General features: G+C 34.7%; 1 protein-coding gene across 1 annotated transcript; it reads right to left on the bottom strand.

The window, feature by feature from the left end:
* Positions 1 to 5,594: 5,594 nt before the first annotated feature.
* Positions 5,595 to 6,044, bottom strand: LOC308506660 (ubiquitin-conjugating enzyme E2 L3-like; the record flags this gene model as incomplete). Its single annotated transcript, XM_081070436.1, has 1 exon — positions 5,595 to 6,044. The coding sequence occupies one exon, from the start codon at positions 6,042 to 6,044 to the stop codon at positions 5,595 to 5,597; it is 450 nt and encodes a 149-aa protein (XP_080926562.1).
* Between the last annotated feature and the right edge of the window lie 14,398 nt (positions 6,045 to 20,442).

The raw sequence follows: 20,442 nt of genomic DNA, 5'->3' as shown, positions 1-20,442 counted from the left end.
TTAGAAGAATAGAAACTCACATTGCTATAAAGACATAGGACCACATTAAACTGTCTTTGGAATAATATAACTAAATACACATAAAGGCTTAATTTAAGGCAACATACCAAATCCTAATAAAATTCAAGGAAAGGTAGAATTGACATTCATATGTATACATGTATGTACATATAAATGCAATAAAATGTAAACTGTATATTTTAAATTATAGATATCAATCATTGGCCACATCTAAAATTATTTGTGCATTAAAATAAAATAAAATAAAATAACCATTAAGGAGTCCTATTTGATCTTGCATATTCTGGCCTTTACCAACCTCTTCAAAATTGTTACATACCAGTATAACTTGAAAATTAATTTCCAAACAACCTGGTCTAATTTTGTTGCACAATATTGTTAAAGTCCAGTGCCAAAACATTACTTGGAAGACAATTGTGGAAACAAAAAAGTTAGGTTTATTAATTTGCTGTAGTGAAGGAGACATTAAAGGAATTGTGACTGTGTCAGTAAGAGAGAATTTGGAAGGTCTTTCTATAGGCTCTGAGCTGTGTTAAATGATGTTGGAGAGTGTTCATGGGAGAAAGATTATTCTGGGTTGCAAGCTGATAAGAAAGAAGAATGATTCAATAACTTGGTATCTAAATAATTCTGATCTAGAAGGTGAGAGGAATGAAGCAGTGCTCGAGTTATCATCGGTAAGGAGGCAATTGTTATTCATGCTATCTGGAGAGAGAGTTTGGTTATTTTTGTAGTAGTGTATCTCCTATCTTTTCCCTATGTGCAGATATGATTCCAGAGTGGTCTTGTTTTTATTTCCACAGTGAACATGGAGTGTTTTATTTTTTGTTTTTTTTTCTGATACTAACATTATGTTGAATTCTTTATAACACTTAGGTATTTGCTGTCCATTTCCAAGGTCACATTTCATTTTACTTTTCTTTTGCTTATTATCTGAATTGTAATTATTTGATGAATCATTATATACAATTGTGGTCTAGCATAATACCATAATTAGTAGTAAATAATTCTTAATTCCAATCTTTAATTAAATCTTCAATTCCAAAAAGTTTTCCATCATAAACTATTTTGTATGCAATTTATTTTTTAATTAGATGTATTGGCGTGACATTGGTTAATAACATCATATAAGTTTCAACTGCACAATTCTATAATGCATCATCTGTAGATTTCATTGTGTGCCCATTACCCAAAGTCCAGTCTCCCATCACCGGTTAAGTTTTTTCAATGCCTTGGCTACCAGGTGTAATGCTGCAGTACATATATCTTTATGAATAAATGTTTCCATAATTTTCAGTTAGATATCCAGAAGAGGAATTCCTGGGACATATTATAGCTTTATTCTTAATTTTTTGAGGAACAGCTACACTGCTTTACATAGTGGCTTAACCAATCTATATTCCCATCAGCAGTGTAGGAGGGTTCTGCAATTTTAATTTAAAGAACCAATATCACTGGTGTTACATAAGAATTAAAGGAAATTTGTATTTTGTTTCATCAATCAATGAGAAATGACAAAATAAAATTGAAAATGTCATTTTTTTTTAGTTTTTTTAGTTTGTTTTAGTGAATGTTTTAGTTAACATTTGTTTTAGTTAATGTTTTTTATCAGGTATAGGTTGATATTTTCAACTATGACACACAATAATGATGACAAGTATGTATGATAAAATATTTCTAATCAAGATCAGAAAAAATCATTAAGAAATACAATACAATTTAGGAAATACTTACATTACATTTTAGATCAAACAGAAGCACCATTTCCATAACAATCCAAATACTGCCATGACCCAGGTAAGGCTTCATTGTTTTCAAGTTGCAATAAATTAACATGGGAAGGAATTCTGATTCTGAGGCAGTATCATGATTAATTATATGACCATGCCTCTCTCCTTATTGACTGTGTGACATTCAGCACTCTCTAAACTACACTGTCCATATCTATGAGATCTGATAACACTTGTGCCTACAACATAGCATCGTTGTGAGTGGTCTGTGCATGCTAATCGATGTGCTGTTATTGTCATTTTGATAAAAATTATTCTCTAGCTATAAATTTCTGCAAGTTTTTGTGTAAATATTTTACCTGACTGACTTGACTTCTCATTCCCTGAGGCAGTAATTTTTGAGGTAAGAGCTGATGGATGAAAAGAAATTAACTAGTTGAAACACAGGTAGCATTGCTATTCAGAGGGTATATAATAGGTTAAAAAAATTTAAAATCAAAGGGGCTAGAATTCAAAAGTGAAGGAGAAAATAGCAAAATTGAGTCTGTAAGATTAACTGGAACTTTAGAAGTCATGTTAAGAAAGTATGGTTATGAGTTCAATTTTGAAGACAAGGTAAAACACAGTCCTATTTTTATTTAATTAGAAAACTCCATTCAGCAGTGGAGACAGATGGCTGAAAGAGAATCAGAGTGCGTAGAAGAAAATTATTTTGGAGAACCTTCCAGGAGTAAAGTTAAGAGGTGGCATTAGTGAAGATTAAGTGAAAATCTAAAAAAGTTTATAAATTGAAACAAATTTTGAAAATACAATTTAAACGGTGTTGTGGATCTAAAGAAGTTAGGTTTCTGCAGTTTATTCAAATGGAGGGTGATGTCCTTGGCTAATAATATTAGCACGACTAAATGGGAACAATTTTGGAAAAAGGACTATACCTAGATTATATTTCATAAATGTCGAATCTAAGGTATTGTTGGGACTTCTAAGTAGAAAGAAAAGATCACGTAGCAATTGTACATATGAATAAGAATACGCAGAAGTTTGGAAGATATCAGATTAGAGAATCATTAGCTTATAGCAATTGAAGTCAGAGACAGATGAGATTGCTTAGGGTAAGACTTTGGAGTATAGAGAGGAAGAGAAGTGGGTCATACAACATTTAACAGTAAATTAGAAGAGGTCACTTTGATAAATAAGAATAAATAGGAATAGAAAACACAGCAGGAATAAAACTGCACATATGTAAAAGACACTATCACTTAATATTAATTTTACCTAATAAAGAAACTGAGAATGTAATGGGGGAAAGTAACTAGCAACTTATATACCTGTGAAATGTTAAAACCTAGGTCTCTTACATCTTGCTCCTCTTCCATATTTTATAACATTATGTAGACAACAATGTAATTGAGTTATCATTTAAGTAGACATTGATTCAGGTTATACTTTATCATTTCCCCAGCGCACAGCCACAAAAATAACCATATAATCTACTCTCTTGACATTTATGCAATGAAATCTAATTACATTTGATCTAATAATATTATTTGGCATTGTTTTAAAAAACATTAACCAAGAAAAACCTTCTATCTTTGCAGATATATATCTTAGATACTTGATTTTACTATTATAGATACTTTTAACTAGAAGCTAAATGTTTATGTGAGTTATGAAAAAATAAAGAGAAAGCATAAAATCTGAAATTCAGTAAGGTAAGACATTTAAAGAAATTAAGTCTCCTCATAGAAACATGAAATAAACACATTTAATTATACTTAGGAAAAAAAATAATGAGTTGATCAAGGAAGGCAATAGAAACAAAAAAGGAAGATTTCAAATTGCTCTAGATCAAGATTCCTCCAATAATTCACAATTACTTTTCATTATTATCAGGACCAAAGTTAAATCATGGAAGAAATTGCATCACTGTATAATGAAATGAGAAATGAGATAGCAACATATAGTAAAACACCAAAATATTAAATGAATATTTCATTAATACATTTACAATAAGCACTAAATTTCTCTTTTACTAACTTTCACATCATCTGTTTATTAAATGGGTGATTCAATTGGCCTTCAGCAGATTTGATGATACTAAGAACTAGCATCAATATACTTTTCCAAATCATATCTCGCTATATATTTCACCAGTTAAAAATGTTAAAGTTAAAATGCAGAGTTAGTAAAAACTGTAATTGAACCTAAATTGCCAAGGCTGTCAATGCAAGTAGTGTGTTTGAGTTACTAATTTGTGATCTGTGATAGACAGACAAATCCCCTCCCCCCGCCCAAAAAAAGTATCCATGCTTTGATCTCCAGTCTGTGTGACCAAATTACCTTACATGGCAAAAAGGGAGTTTGCAGATGCAAATAAGATTAAGGATCATGAATTTGGGAGAGATATTCGATTATCCAGGTGGGTTCAATATACAATAACTCCCAATATACAGATTTAGATCTTCTGAGATCGCCTCCACAGTTCATACATGCATATGTATATATATATATATATATATATATATATATATATATATATATATATATATATATATATATAGTTTTTCCTGTTTATACACACTCACACACACACACACACACACACATACATAATCTTTATTACCTTTGTTCATTTTATTCTGGGATCACGTTCAGAAAGAATACTCATTGATATATTATCTGTTTGCTGTATCTATCATCTTCCCTATCTTCGTTTTCGTTTTTTGTCTTTTACTTCTGCATTCTGAAAGTTTGTACAGGCTTAACTGATTCAATTTTCCACAGTATTTACACCATAATGTATGTATAATCTTATTATCTTAATTTCAATGTATTATTGTACTTTTTCTCATTTGTATTTACTAGAAATAATGGGTTTTGAATTATAATTGGTCACATAACCACTGAATACTACTGAAGGTGACTATTTTCTAAACTATCCTTTTTCTCTATCTTAAGAACATTTCCCCCTTATTGAAAATACTCCCAAAGTTTCTCATTGATTTTGTGAGAGTAAGGGTATTTAATCCATCTGCTGTGAAAAAGTGTGGAATACGGGAACTGGAATTGTGGGATTTGTCTCCCTACTGTAGCTGTGACTATGGCTGAGTCTGGTTTTATAGTTCTTTCCTGTATTGTCAACATTCAAGAGATGCAACTAGTGTCATCAACACGATTACAAATTCAGCAGTGCCTCATATCAAGAAAGATACATACACATACTTCCTGTTAAAAACCCAAACTGAGTCTATTGCCACCTTCCACCACTCTTTGTTCTAAAATAATTTTGTTTTTTATTTTTATTTATTTATTTATTTATTTATTTATTTATTTATTGGGGTGACAATTGTTAGTGAAGTTACATAGATTTCAGGTGTATAATTCTGTATTACATCATCTATAAATCCCACTGTGTGTTCACCACCCAGAGTCAGTTCTCCTTCCATCACCATATATTCGATCCCCTTTACCCTCATCTCCCTCCCCCAACCCCCTCATTTACGACTTTTTATTTAATTATGTATGATTTTTAGTTTGTTATTCTATATGATTTTTCTTTAGCATAAATTTCATCCGAAATTTATTTTGGAGTATAACAAAATCAATTATCCCAAAACCTTATGTTAAATGTTTCAAATATCAGTACAATTTTTTTTTAAGTTTTTAATCCTTTATAGGTTACCTAAACCACTTTTGATTAAGAAAACTGTAGAAAGTTAGTAACTGCCACAAGCAAACGCCAGGCGGTGGCACATGTCAATTTTCCACAGAGTCCTGCTTTGCAGGGTGTCTGCACTGCACAGGGTCTCTGCTCACACTTGCTGGAATCAATCGCAGCAGATTTTAGTCCACAGGTCGCTTTTCCCCATATTTCTTTGTAAACTCTTCAGCATTCTTACAGAATTTTTTACAGTCCTTAGAGTATTCTTCAGCTATTTCAGCCCGAAGGGGGTCGTTCACCTGTGCTATGAAGGACTGGATTACTTGGTCGGTTTTGGTTGCTGGCTTCCAGTTTTCAGCACTAATTACTGGCAGACAGACCTGCCCCTTTTCATCAATGTTGGGGTGATAGATCTTTGTTTTAAATGTGATCTTCGATGGTTTGAATGGGTATTCTGCTGGAAAGTTGATTTCGATTCTGAAGGCCCCCTTATCATATGGAGGGTTGTCAGGAACAATAAGCCCTTGCCAAGTCAATAAATTAGCTTCATCAACCTGGATGTTACGGCAGTTTTTCATTCCACATTTGCGGATTTCTTCAAGCTCCTTCATCAGCCTCCTGCTGGCCACCATCTTGGATCTGGTGCTGCTGCTTTCCCCTATCAGTACAATTTTTAATGCCATCTTTATTAAAACAGGAAAATACTGCCAGCGTGTTATTCACAAACTTTTTCTACATAATCCCATTTTAAAGCAATGTACAAATAATACATGTCCATTCAATTTTGGGGAAAGTACAACAGTTATATTGGTGGGATTTCATGAATAATAGATATCCCAGATATAATGAAGAGATGAATAACTATCCTGGATTTTTGGCTTATATTTTTATCTATTTATGGCATAAGTGTCAACATTTTAAAATTATTCTAGTTTTGTAAAGAATTTTAATGTCTGGAAATTCCAGACCTTTCTCCCACCAATATCTTCGTATCATGTATCACCCACTAATTTTTTGAATAATATAATAATGTCTTCATTTTTGGCAAAAATAATTTTGTGTTTGATTGTGAGCTAATTACCTTTATATGTCAATTTGTAGAAAAGCAACATATTTTAAAAGTTCGATACATCCCTTAAGAGATATTTTATATCTACCATTTATTTAGAATTTATCTTTTGCCTATAATTAAAGTTAAATTGTTTTTTTAAGAGCCTACACAAATTTTGTAGAATATTTTTACAGTTATTTTAATAAATTTGACTCTAACATCTATTTATTTGAAATGATACTTAATGACATTTGTAAACTTCTACCTATATTCTACATAAAATAGTAAATAACAAAGGTCACATTTGAATGAAATAATTTTTTAAAATAGATTTTTACATTTCTTTCTCTCACACCAATACTGAAAAACATACACTATATTTCATGCTAATGGGCATTGGCAGGCATATTAAAATCAAAACAGTTGATTTGAAAATCGTATTAACTCATTAACAAGTAACAATAAAACATAATATAACTATTAAACTACTTTCCCCTATTAAAATAGTACAAACTTCCACCATGTTATAAGCAAGTGTTTTCTATATAGTCCTATTTTAAAATAAATAAATAAATAAATAAATAAATAAATACATAAATAAATAAATAAATAAATAAATAAACAAACATAAATACTTTATTTAATTCAATGTGGGAGAAAGGATGGGAATGGTATTCATAAGAATTCATAAATAACAATATTTGGCAACTATAAAAGAGTATACCAGAGATTAAAATCAATTTGTCTTCATTAAAGACAAATTAATTATTTTCCTTATACAACATTATAAAATCAAGAGTATAGGGTCCAGTTCAAGGATATAGAATATACTTGTGAAGTTTTCTCTTAATAATTGTATAAACTGATTGAGGCAAAGTGTTACATTCTGTCTAGTTTTGTATTTTCAAAGTGATACATTTTTAGGTATAAATCTGCTCAATAGTGGCTGAGGAGAGAACTGATGTGTTCCTTATCATTTGCCTCACCACTATTATACAGTATTGAACAAGAAAATTCATCTTGAAGATATCTTTGAGTTATAAGAACATATTTCAATTCTGCAAAATTAATATGCATTATGGTGATATTATTTTGGAACTTGTGAGAGTTTTAAGAGTTGACTTAATGGCTATTTTAAAGGAATCTTATAACAGATGATCTTCTATCTTCCACCCTAATAGACAATCTTTTATTCTAATCTCTATCAACTGAAAAATAATGACAAGCTTATATTCAAAATTATGCAATACAATACGAGTCATAATTTGTTTAACCGATATTTTGCAGAAGGAACTATACAGGGCTTCAGAATACATTATTTCATTTCATTATGCTCATTTTACAAATGAGAAACATGACATTCAGCAAAATCGAGAAAACTTGCCAATTGCCTCCCACTTAGTAAATGACAGAGCCTGAATTCTGACCTCTCTGTCTCCAGTCTTACGATATAGCGCATCTGCTGTGTCTGACCTTTATCTTTTACAAGGATGTGATAGAACCGCCTCTGCCCAACCCAGAAGCATTATGAATTTTGTTAAAACATTTTTGTTAATGTTATGTGTCCTTGCTTTACTGTTTCTGTTACATATAACTTTTGTTTTTATCAGTTTTCTGTAATAGTCCATAGCAGCAAAGCTGAGAGGCATGGATAGTGAGCTTCACAGAAGAACCCTTCAGTGCAACCATTAAACCTGATATAAGTGGGATGCTAAGGTTACTTTTATGGTTGTGTTGGAAATTTGTTTTGTACTTTGGAAAGATAGGGGAACTTCAGCTGAATAGAATTCATTATATGCTTCCCTGCATTGAGTGCACATTTGTATACACAGACTCTCCTCTTTCAGACCAGAAATGTGAAAGAGCATTGTTTTGGAGTCTCCCCAACTTCCTTATCTTCACACGAGAACTGTGAAAAAAAGATATTTAGAGGGTGACTACCTGTAACAAACATGTGCGGGCACATTATTGTATATGTGTATAGATATATTGACAAGAGTTTTATTTTTCTCAACAAAGGCAATAGGAGAATTCTAAAAACCTTGATATTATGGAACAATTTATCATAAGTAACTATACAAAACCCAGGTTATCACAAGAAGTCTGTTCTCTAGATCATTTAGGACATTTTCCTATCTTTAATTCCCACATTTCTGTGAAAAAGCAGCATTCCTTTACCTGTGAATAGGGCACTGCAGAGCTAATTGCAAAGTGAGTACACAACACTCAGGACCCACCATTAGCTTTCCTAATCAAAAACATTTCACAATAATTGAACTTTGTAGTGATTTTGACCCTCTTTCTCAGCACCATAATAGGGCTTACCCCACAAATATTTCTGCTTTCCTTTTAGTTCAGGTTCGCTTGATGGCTCTGGTGAAGGTCAAGTTCTCCTAAATTTTACTCTGTTGTTAATCTAGGTGGCTTAGAATTTCTTTTAGAGATTCTCAAAATTGAAAATGCCTAAGCTCTGCCACTGTGCCACTGAAAAGAAATTTCTGAGAGATGGAGCTCAAGCATGCAAGTGAAGAATTAAATAAATAAATAAATAAATAAATAAATAAATAAATAAACAAATAAATAAAGGCACCCCTTGTTAAGTACTAATATTTTACATGTGCTATTACCGTTAGAGTTGGATGAGTTTTTATCTGCAGATTTTAGAAAGCTTATAAGCTTGGCCCAACTTTGGTTATATGATATTAAATCAGCACCACCCCAGTGAATTACAAATATGAGGAGATATATGTGGTAAGGAACGAATCAATGTGTTTCATCTAAATTGCCTATTTTCCCCCATCTTGACAAACCTGAGACATATTTGCCTGAACATCCTAAACACCCTGAGACTAAATGTGTCAATGATACACACCAGAGCCATAAAACAATTACATTGATACCTATGGGTTCGTGTGAAATAAATGCTTGTCCTAAGAAATATTTGTTGAGATAGATTTTTTTATTTTTGTTTTTCCGCACCTCTCCCTCCTGTCACTCTCTTCCTCCTACTCTTTTCTTGTACCAGACAGGTACGGGAAATTAAATTCTGGTAAAAGAGAAAATGTGAAAGAAAACATGGGACTTAAATTCTGGGATGAGTGTCCTGAGGCTGCACTTCTCTTAACAGACCAAGTCCTGAAATTTAGACAATCAACTTACTTGAAAAGATACAGAATCCAAGACCAGGCTCACATAAAGAGTGGAAGGCAAGCAAATATATTTACTCTAGAACTAAGCCTGTTTCATTTGCTTCACCCTTTGTCTGCTGGTTGGAATAGTCTTGGATGGCTGGAACTCAAGGAACCATGTTGGCCTATGACACAGAAGACTATTGAGATTAAAGGGTTCTGACTTTCAGATGACATTTCCAAGCTGCCCTTACAACCCTGGAATAATTGCTTTTGTAAACATAAGGCAAAAATATACTTGAATCTTGTTAAAACCATATTATTTGAAGTTTTTTGGGGGGTTTTGTTTTGTTGTGTTTTTTTTGTTTGTTTGTTTGTTTTGTTTTTGTTTTTGTTTTTTGAGTGAGCCTTATCTTAACCCACATAAAACACTTGAAATTAGTGGGTGGAAAGAGAAATTAGAGAAGCCTTTTTGGAGCAGGACATTTTTCCATATATGCATGGGTCAGAGCGGCAGCTCCTGACATGTGAACAGAGTATCAGTGACCCAGTAACACAGCATGAACAGAAAAGCAAAGTGTGCATGACATTAGGCTAGCAGCAGGGTGAAAATGTTCTTACACAGCCAGCTCCTAGCAACACTCAGTCACAGCAGAAAACTTTTTTTAACTGGGGGGAAGGGTGGACACACTTTGACATCTTGTAATTTTCAAAATGGGACTAAGAAGCTAACAGAATCTGGTATTAATATTACATGCCGTGGGACAATAGATCTTTTTGTAAAAATGCAACAAATTGGAAAATTAACAACCGAATCCCCATCTGTTATTCTCAGTTCCCAGAAAGCAGAGCGTGAGGGAAACAACCTGATTTGGGTGAGGAGAAATACTGGGAAGTAAAAGTGAAGGAAAAGGCAGAGTGAGAATTAGTGGCTTTTACATACACTTTAAGAACAATGTGATTTTTTTCTTTTGTTCCCCAATCTAAAATATGCTCATAGGTGTCACAAATGGAGACAGAGACACAGAAGCCTGCATGACATGTTTTATAGGGGATGGAGATGAACACGGAAGAGTACTGCATGCCACTGAGGTTAAATTTCAGTTCATTTGATCTCACTTGGGTGCAAAAAAACAAGATTTTGTTGATTCAATATATGCACATGTGGGGACAGAGCCAGGAGTGCAGTTTCCAGGCTGTGGGCCTCACATTGAAAGGTGCTGGTTCAAGTAGTAAATGGCCATCAACTGTGATTGCATAGCCATCAGCTGTGGCTAGTTGGCCGTCAGCTGTAACCAGTGAGCTATTGGCCTCTAATATAACTGCTGTGGCTACGTTAGCAGAAAAATGGGTCCTAGCAAGAAGATGGTGGCTGAGCTAGAAAGAGCAGATTGCAGAGAGGCGGATGCTGCCAGCGAGAATATAATGGTATGACTCCCCTATCTATGGCTCCACGGGTGTTCCTGTTTGGCCTCACCATGTTCTGCGTTCTGATGTGGGGAGCGGGAGCTGAGACCCCCACAGGCCACCCCGCACGACAAATAGTGCAGTGAGTAGGGTACGGTGCCGGTCATAGCTCTCTGAAAGGCAGTGGAGCAATTTGTGTGTCAGTCCCAGGGAGACCAGGAGGAGCAGCTGCCTGAGAGCTGGAGGGGTGGGAAGACGTGGACGGTACTCCAACCAGTACAGGCCGGAGAAAGCGAAGTCCTTGCCACCCTGTGGGCTGGGAAGTGCTTGCTGAGGCAGCCAGGATGCAGGACTTGTAGTCCCAGGAGGAAATGCTTGCTGAGTCCTCCGTGGATGGTGAGGGTGAGGTCAAGGTTGTCCCTCACCCCCAGGACAGCCCTGGCAAATGACTATGGACTATGGGGAATTACCTTCCATCCCTAATTTAATGGACCACTTGACTGTTTGGGAACATACAACCATGTAGTGGAACTAGCGGATGTTTGCTTTTGTGTCTTGGCCGGCTGCCATCGAGAATATGTGAGCACCTTGACTGAGTCTCTGTTGTTCCAGCAGGGTACCCTGAGAGGCCCAGAGAGAGTGGCAGTGCCCTGAGAGCCCTGGCTGAGTCCAGGAAGTCTGGCTGTGCCCAGAGAGAGTAGCAGTGTCCTGAGAGGCCCTGGCTGTGCCCAGGAAGTCAGGCTGTGCCCAGAGAGTGTGGTGGTGCCCTGAGAAGCCCAGGCTGTGCTCGGGGAGACTGGTGGTACCTTAAGAAGCCCAGGAAGTCTGGCTGTGCCCAGAAAAACTGGTAGTGCCCCAATAAACCCTGGCTGTGTCCAGAGAGCCTGGCTGTATCCAGGATATTGCATTAACCTCCAGGCTCCTCGCATAGGACCCCTCGCAGAAGATGCTTGTCGCATAGCTTGTGAGGCGAGACCCTGTAGGGGTAGAGTGTGGGGACAGAGCCAGGAGTGCAGTTTCCAGGCTCTCGGCCTCACGTGGAAAGGTGCTGGCTCAGGTAGTAAATGGCCATCAAATGTGATTGCATGGCCATCAGCTGTAACGAGTGAGCTATTCGCCTCTAATATAACTGCTGTGGCTATGCTAGCAGAAAAATGGGGGCTAGCAAGGAGATGGTGGCTGAGCTAGCAAGCACGGATTGCGAGAGGTGGATACCTCCAGCGAGAATATAGTGGTATGACTCCCCCATCTATGGCTCCATGGGTGTTCCTTTTTGGCTTCACCATATCCTGCGTTCTTATGTGGGGAATGGGACCAGAGACCTCGCCTGATACGCTGCATGACAGCACAGAATAGTAACAGTATAGTCTAATTTTATTAGTATATAAAATGTATCTTGTCACTTAAAACAAGTGACTTCACGTATAATCTTAAGGGCCCAAATGCACAAAGCAAGCAATACTCTGTTTACAGATAAGGCCTTTCCTCAGCTGGAAAAAATACACTAACGAGGGAAGGTTTAAAAATGGATGTTTAGAACTGTTACAGACTTCAGATATTAATATTTTGCGAAACAATTTTATTTTAAGATGAAAACCCAGTTTTTAGAGGGATGAAATAATTGTGCCTGTGTCATATTTTGACTCGTTAGCCAAATTCAGTCTAGGCAGAGACAGCCAGTAGAATGACAGGGTTTGAATTCATCATCAGCTTGCTGCCATGTTCCTTTTAGAGACAAGATTAAATTGACTACCAGAAAAAATAAAAATTAAAAAATTAAAAAAGTACTACATTTCCCATTCCACAGCTTGTAAACTATGATTTGTACCCATTTCATGTAGGGATTGCATCTGGGTTTGTTAAGCTTTTAGGCCAGGGAGGGTCTACATTATGGACCAATTAAAACTCCTGGAATTGTAGTCAGTTTATTTTGACAGATGGCTATGGCAGTGTTGGGAATGATTTAACGCAGAGATGAGAGTCGAATTCCAAGCACTATTAATTTCCTGAATTCCAGTGGATGGTGATCAAGCCTCTTCTGAAAGGTAACTTCAGAATGTTTTCAAAAACTAGCTGTCTAGCAAAAGGAAGGTATGAGTTTATGAATGTAGCCAGTTATGTTCTGGGGATAATATTATAATCCTTATTGATATTAAGACACTCCTTAGAAAGGACAGACAAGAATGATAATTTGATGTGTCTGTATCAGACTCTGGATAGCCTCAAGCCAAACAAAACAAAATTAACTACCCAGAAAAACTCTTATTTCATGAAAGGAGATTCTACATAGTTTTAAACACGACCATAGCCTTGGTTTATAGCTTGTCAAGGTATTAGCTTGTCGGTGACATGAGGAAGGAAGTTTTACATAAAACAAAAGTGCTGATCTGCCATAAGCAAAAGATGAAACGTCATTTTTAAAGATGCAGTTTCTTCCCAAGGGAAAAATAAATTTGTATCTCAGGCAGGTCAAATGTCTCTGACTGTTTAAGAAAAGGCAGCAATGGCAAGTACCTGATTGCCAGAAGCTGAACTGCCAAATGAGCAATCTACAGAAAATAACCTCTGACTCATTTGGACTGCAATGAACAAGCTTTCTCTGACTCTGGCTGAATGTCTGTGTCTTTTGAAACAAATTTTTGACAACATTAGAAGCCCCTCAATCTTCGGGATGCATTTCTTAAATTTTCACTGCTTACAGCACAATGAAAGTGTGCTGAAATTATACTAAAATTAGAGGTTTTGTTTCTCACGGCACTGACCCAAGGATACTTACATTTGGAAAGCCTGTAAAGTACTATTTGGAGCTAGCTGTGTCAGGCAGCATCCATCTTAACTCCACGCTTCATTTCTACTCCAGTGATTTACCATCCATCGAAACTCCATAATTTGGTGGGTGGGAGTATTATTTTCCTGTTGCTGCTGTAACAAATGATCACACATTTTGACTTAAAATAGCACAAAATTATTATATTATAGTTCTAGGGGTCAGAAGTCTGAAGTGGGTTGGCAGAGCTGTCTTCCTTCTGGAGGTTCTAGGGGACAATCCATCCCATTGCCTTGCCAACATCTAGAGGGCACTAGCATTGCTTGGTGTATGTCCCCTTACCCCACCTTCAAAAGCGAACTCCCATTCCATTCTCTCTCTCTCTCCCCTCGTACAAATATATATATATATATATATATATATATATATATATATATATATATATATATATATATATTTATACATATATATATATATATACACATACACACACACACACACACAAATATACAGAGATCTATATTTATCATCTATCTTCTATCATGTCTACTTTCATTGTCACATCTCCTCACTGACTCCGATCTTTCCACCTACCTTTTACAAGGAGCCTTGAGATCACACTGCACTCACAGAAATAATCCAGGAAAATCTTATCATCTCAAACCCTCAATTTAAGCACATCCCAAAGGCCTTTTCCACATAAGGTAACAGATGAACAGGTTTCTGCAGCTTTGATTGTGGCTATCTTTGGGGGACTATTACTCTGTCAGTGAAATTGGCTTTCAACCCACTGAGTTAAACAGCCAAGCACAGAGAGTGAAATTATTGTGGTTCCAGCACAAGTCTTCACAGCAGGAAACATGGAGTATTAGCAGGGTGGTTCAAATCTCCAAGAGATATTCTGAGGCATTTTTTTTCAAAACTATGTTGTATAAAACTTCGTCAGGCTCATGAAAAGTCAGCTGCTAAAGAAGGGCAGATTAGAATCTGGATAGTCAGCCATACCCCTTATGGTGTACAGAAAAATGCCCCACTCACAAAGATGCCCATATTTTCATCTCCAAAACCTCTGAATATTTTAGGTTGCAAGGTAAAGAGGAATTAAGATTTCAGATGGAATTAAGTTGCTAATCAGCAGGAGAAAGGTATGGAGATTATTCTGGATCATCTGGGTGGGCCCGATGTAATCACAAGGGACCTGAAAATTGAAGAAGGCAGCAGAAGTGGAAATTCTACCAGGATGGTTTTTGTGAGAAGTAGTTGAGCCACTGTTACTGCCACTGAAGGTACAAAGGGAGCCACAAACAATGGAATATAGGAGATTTCTAGAAGCTGGAAGGGTCCAGAAAATATATTCTCTTCAAGTCTTCAACATAGAACATGGCTTTGCTGGAACTTTCTTAACCTAGTTAGATGTATTGTGGACTTTGATCTTTGGAACTGTAAATAATAAATTTGTCATTTAAGACACTGGATTCATATGAATTCGTTACTGCAGCAATGAAAACCCTAAACAGATTTTGATACTGTTTTATTTTTTCAGGTTTTTGTGTTTATCAATAATAAAGCATCCAAAGAATTTTAATGACTGTCAAATTCGTATTCTGTACTATATTTTGTACTGTACTTAAAAAAAAAAAGCTGCTAAAACACTGGGAATACTATTAAAATACAATTTAAAAACTCAGCAAGATCATTTTTCATGATTTTAATAGTTACTGCTTATGATTGGAAGGGTTAGAGTTCTATACCTATCTGAATTTTACCGTATGTTTTCATTCTAATTGTAGAAACCTATACTCCACTCTTCATAAAGTCAAAGTTATTACCAAAAAAACGTGTAAAATTATTTTCTCCAGGCCGCATGCTTAATTTCTAGATCTAACCTCTAACCCATTTTTATAGCCTTTGTGGAGAGAAAAGGGGTCACATGTTAAACCTGACAAGCTCGAGACTGAAAATAACCATGTAGGATGGTGTGAACATAAAAATTCCTCTTCACAGGAAGGAAGTCACATCCTTGACCTGTATCTTCCTTGACAAAGGCCAATCTTTACCTTCAGTGAGCCTGTCTATCTTCTTTCTGCATCTAAGATAACATGACCTTGGAATGTCAGAGTAATCCTTTTTTCCAGACCTTCCAGGGGGCATGGCCTCTACACCAGAGAAAGAAACTACAAAATCCCTCACTGTTATCTTGTTTCCCAAATATCGTCTCTAAGTGCTGGAAAATGCTATTAACTATCCTGTACCCACCAATGTACAAGAAGTGTGTATCTCGCCATTTTGCTTTTTACCCAATCCCCACTTTGCGTTTTCCCACCCCCTTAACCTATAACCAATGGATTTCATGTAAACTTCGTCCTTTGATTCTAATGCATAAAATACATTGCATAACAGCTGTTTCCCAGAGCATTTTTTCAGTCCATTGAGACTGCTTCCTGGCAATTGTTGTCAGTTTGGCTCAAACAAACTCTTATAAGCTTTCTCTCAGGTTCGATGGTTTTACATTGACACCTTATATTTTCAACTGGTTTATCTTAAAGGATACTTTTGTCTTGATGCACAGTATAGAGGGTACACAAATATAGATGGGTTTACCACTCTGCATAAGGAAAGGAATTAACAGGAAGTGAAGTCATGTGCCAGGATGAACTCAAGATATATGTTGTGTGTGTGTGTGTGTGTGTGTGTGTGTGTGTGGCAGGGGTGCCAAACAAATGTATACAAGTGGACACTTTGGTCAACATTGCTCAAGCAGTAATTCGCCATAATCAGAAGTGTCTGGATCTGATGGTAACCACTTTGAGCACCTGTTGTAATTGAAGAAGTCAAACGTGACTTGTATTCATCTTTTGTTATTGGTATATGTTGAGTATTAAAATTTTAATACAGTTTTCCTTTCTTGAAATGTGTATACACTTTTTGGCATTATAGATTAGATAGGTAGGTAGATAGATATAGATATAGATATAGATATAGATATAGATATAGATATAGATATAGATATAGATATAGATATAGATAGATATAGATAATGCTAGTGAATTAACCATAAATAAACAACCTCAAAAGCTGATATTCAATTATATAACTAATCATGTTCATTGGAAAAGACTATTTAAATTATCTTTTCTAAAAATTGATTGATTGGGATATACAATTTAACGATAAAATTAACACTAGGCTTATACAGTCAGCTCCAAAAAAATATTATATTCTATGTGAAGAGAAAGAAGCTTCATTAAAATTTAATTTATGATGAAAATTACAGAAAAAAATACCCCACCATTAAAAAAAAAAAATCTCTAGCATAGTGCAGAATTTTCTCTCCAACATCCACTTATTTATAATCAACTATATCAAAAGTGATGCTATTGGCTAGTAATTAAATATAGTGATATGATTGTGGGATTGGGATAGGAAGCTTGATTTGATTCTTATCGTTAAGATTTATTACTTGTGAAAATTTGAATTAATCATTTACCTTACCTACACTCCTGAGATGCACCAGTTCTAATACAATACCCAGCCTATCAACATCTGGGTTACGTGGAATTGCAAATTTACTGGCCCATCATAGCCTCCCAAATTCCATTCTCAGTGGTGGTGGTGGGGGAGTGGGTAGCGGTGGGTGTGAAGTCCAGCAATCTTGTTCTAAAAACCTCTAACAAGGATGCTTTTTCAGCTTTATGTTTGAAAATCATTTGTGTAGTGGCTACATTTGTGTTCTCCCCAAATCCTTAATTCAGAGTTTGAACAGCCATCCTCCAGCTTTTGAGATTATCAGTTGCTGAAAGTTCTCAGATGTATAATCCACTAGGATTTACCATTAGCTGGAGAGAAGCAATAGACAATAATTTTATCTGCTACCCTGATGGCAGTGGTCTGGCTACCTAGAAGGATAGAAGTCTTATTTTTTAATGGTGATTGAATATGAAATAATAATTTGACTGAAAACTTATATTTCCTAAATCAAGATTAGCATTTGTCACTTAAATGGAAGAGTGGAAGAGGAGAGAGCCGGAACATTATTCTTTTGCAGTGTATGACAGGCAGTTGTGTACGCTGCTTTATACCATGCACTGACAGATGGGCAGAGCTGACACATTCTCTCTTGGAGTCTGAGATGATCTTCAGAGATTCCTATGCTATATCCCACCCCCATCACAATCCCAGTGTTGTTACCAAAGAACATCCCTAGCATTGCCATAATCATCTCCACATAGACTCTTTCTGTTGAAATATCCTTACCTTTCTTTGTGGTTCTCCTGTATTCATCCTAAAATGGCGAGTTGACTCTCTAGCCTTCATGGCCTATTAACCGTACTTCAAATTCTCTGAGTGTGCAGACCAACCCAAACCAGCTGCATTCATCATTTTTTCAGGCATGTTTCTGTTAATCTAGATATATAGCCACATAGTTATAATAGAATATATTGTAGACTGCTTCTACTTTACATATATATGTAAAATTTACTGTTAGATCTTCCTTTATTTTTTTTAAACTTGTCTTAAGATTTGGTAAGTGATACACTTGAAAGAGGAACTATTGTACTATGCTATTCATTTGTTAAATATTATCTTTTTAAAAAAAAATAATTTTAAAGAAGATAATTTTAAAAAATTAAAAAAAAAAATCAAGACATGGGTATTCACCAGCCTTGTTAACTATGGACTTGCATTTTCTTTAAAAATCACAGTATGCATTAGAATCTCATTGAATCTCCCTCACTTCTTGAGCCTTTAACATAGTAGTGTAAGAGATGCAAAGTATTATCTGATGTGCAAGACATGAAAGACAGCTGCTTTATAAATCTTACGTAGATCAATAAGAAGGAAATGGAGCGTTGTTTTCTTTTATAAGAAGGAAAATTAGGAGACATTTTCTTAAAGTGACATTATTATAGTAAATATCTATGAGAGAAAATAAGTAGGTTAAAATATTATTTTTAGCATTTAATGGAGTTTGATCAATTATAAGCATTTGGAACTTACATTAATTATCAGCAATTTGGCCGAGTAAACCTCAATTTTGATTTTTTGAAACATTTTTAGAACAAAAATGAATTGAAAATATTTGTTTTTAAATATGACAATTTTTTAAAAGATAAACAAATGTCCTGCTTGTCAGCTAAACAATTTAACAATTATTTTAAATTTGGAGAATTGATTCATAAAAATACTCAATCATAAGATAGACATGATTTAGAAGCATTTCTCAAGATTAACAACATTCTGTAGTATCCAAGTGCTGTTAGTTTAGTAAAATTAATTACCATAAAAGTCATTATTTTCATGTTTGATATCTAATTAGTTGTTATGGTAAATTAATATACATTTTGGAAAAAAGTTATTAAAATATCAGATACAAGAAAACCTCATGTTTTGATACTCCATTTATATATAATGGGTTTAAACAAAAATTTAAGACTTTAAATATATTTTTAATTGTATTTAGTTTTCCAACATGAGTTTTGCAATTCATAATAATAACTGATACCTACACTTCACCATATGACAGGCACGTAGCACATTCACCATGTAACAGCTATGTAGTAATCTTTATGTTTTGTTAATTTTTCTATTACCTGAGATATACATGTATATAAATAGAATATTATAGATCTATTTTACTTGATGAGCAAGGTTTTGTAATAAACAGACATAACTTTAGAATTTTATACTCCTCAGTATAAAATTCAGTCATTGCCATTGTTTTGATTTGGCCTATCACATATACGTAGATTTGCAATATACATGATCCCTGATGTGAATTTGTGACTCCAATTCTATTATCAGTATTGTCAGATTGTTTCCATTTCAAAATGCCAAACATGGAATGTGGTTTCATAGTATTCTTCCTTTCTGACAAGACACTATTTTACCTGTTTCTTTCTAAAATGGTAGCCTTATGCAGATTGTATATATACATATTTAATCAGATAAAATAAATTTTCATCACTTGAATAATGAATAAGTAAAATTAAATATTCACATGTATTCTGAGCATTCAGTACCTTTTATAGATTAGTATGTTAAAGAGATATGAACATTAAATCAGAATTTCTTTAAAATATAATCTAGCGTTAATTTTAAGACCTCACGCTTCATATTAATAGCTTAGTGTTAATTAGATCAGGTTATGATTAAAAGTCTGTCCATTAAAAATAAATAGCTAAAACCCAGAAATACATCAATTAGTGGGATCATTTTTTTCAGTTAAAGATAACAGAAATGAGTATGTTAAAACAAACAAGCATGGATTTGATGACATTAAAAAAAACTGTAGCAAATAATGCTGTCATTTATGGAACATATACTTTATGGAATACATTAGGTGACAATTCATTTTTAAGTTTAGAGATATTATACTAATGGAGATAAACAAGATCCCAGGACTCAATGATATTATTCAGGTTGGAGGGGGAAAAACACAATAAAAAGGAAATAAATAACAGTCAGTTTGTATTGAGGTGAACACTGTAGAGAAAATGTAGTAGGCAATATCAGCATGTGCTATTTTTGTATGTGAGGTGGGAAATTGGTGGTTTTTGTATGTGAGTAGGAAAGAGATTTTCACAGGAGTTTCCCTATATAAATGGTATTTTAGCTGAAACTAAAGATTGAGAATGAGCTAACTAAAAGTACATCCATTAAAACATTAAACATTAAAA

This window comes from Rhinolophus hipposideros (genome assembly GCF_964194185.1).
Source record: "Rhinolophus hipposideros genome assembly, chromosome: 2".
Taxonomy (NCBI): domain Eukaryota; kingdom Metazoa; phylum Chordata; class Mammalia; order Chiroptera; family Rhinolophidae; genus Rhinolophus; species Rhinolophus hipposideros.
This window is presented reverse-complemented; position numbering and strand designations above follow the sequence as displayed.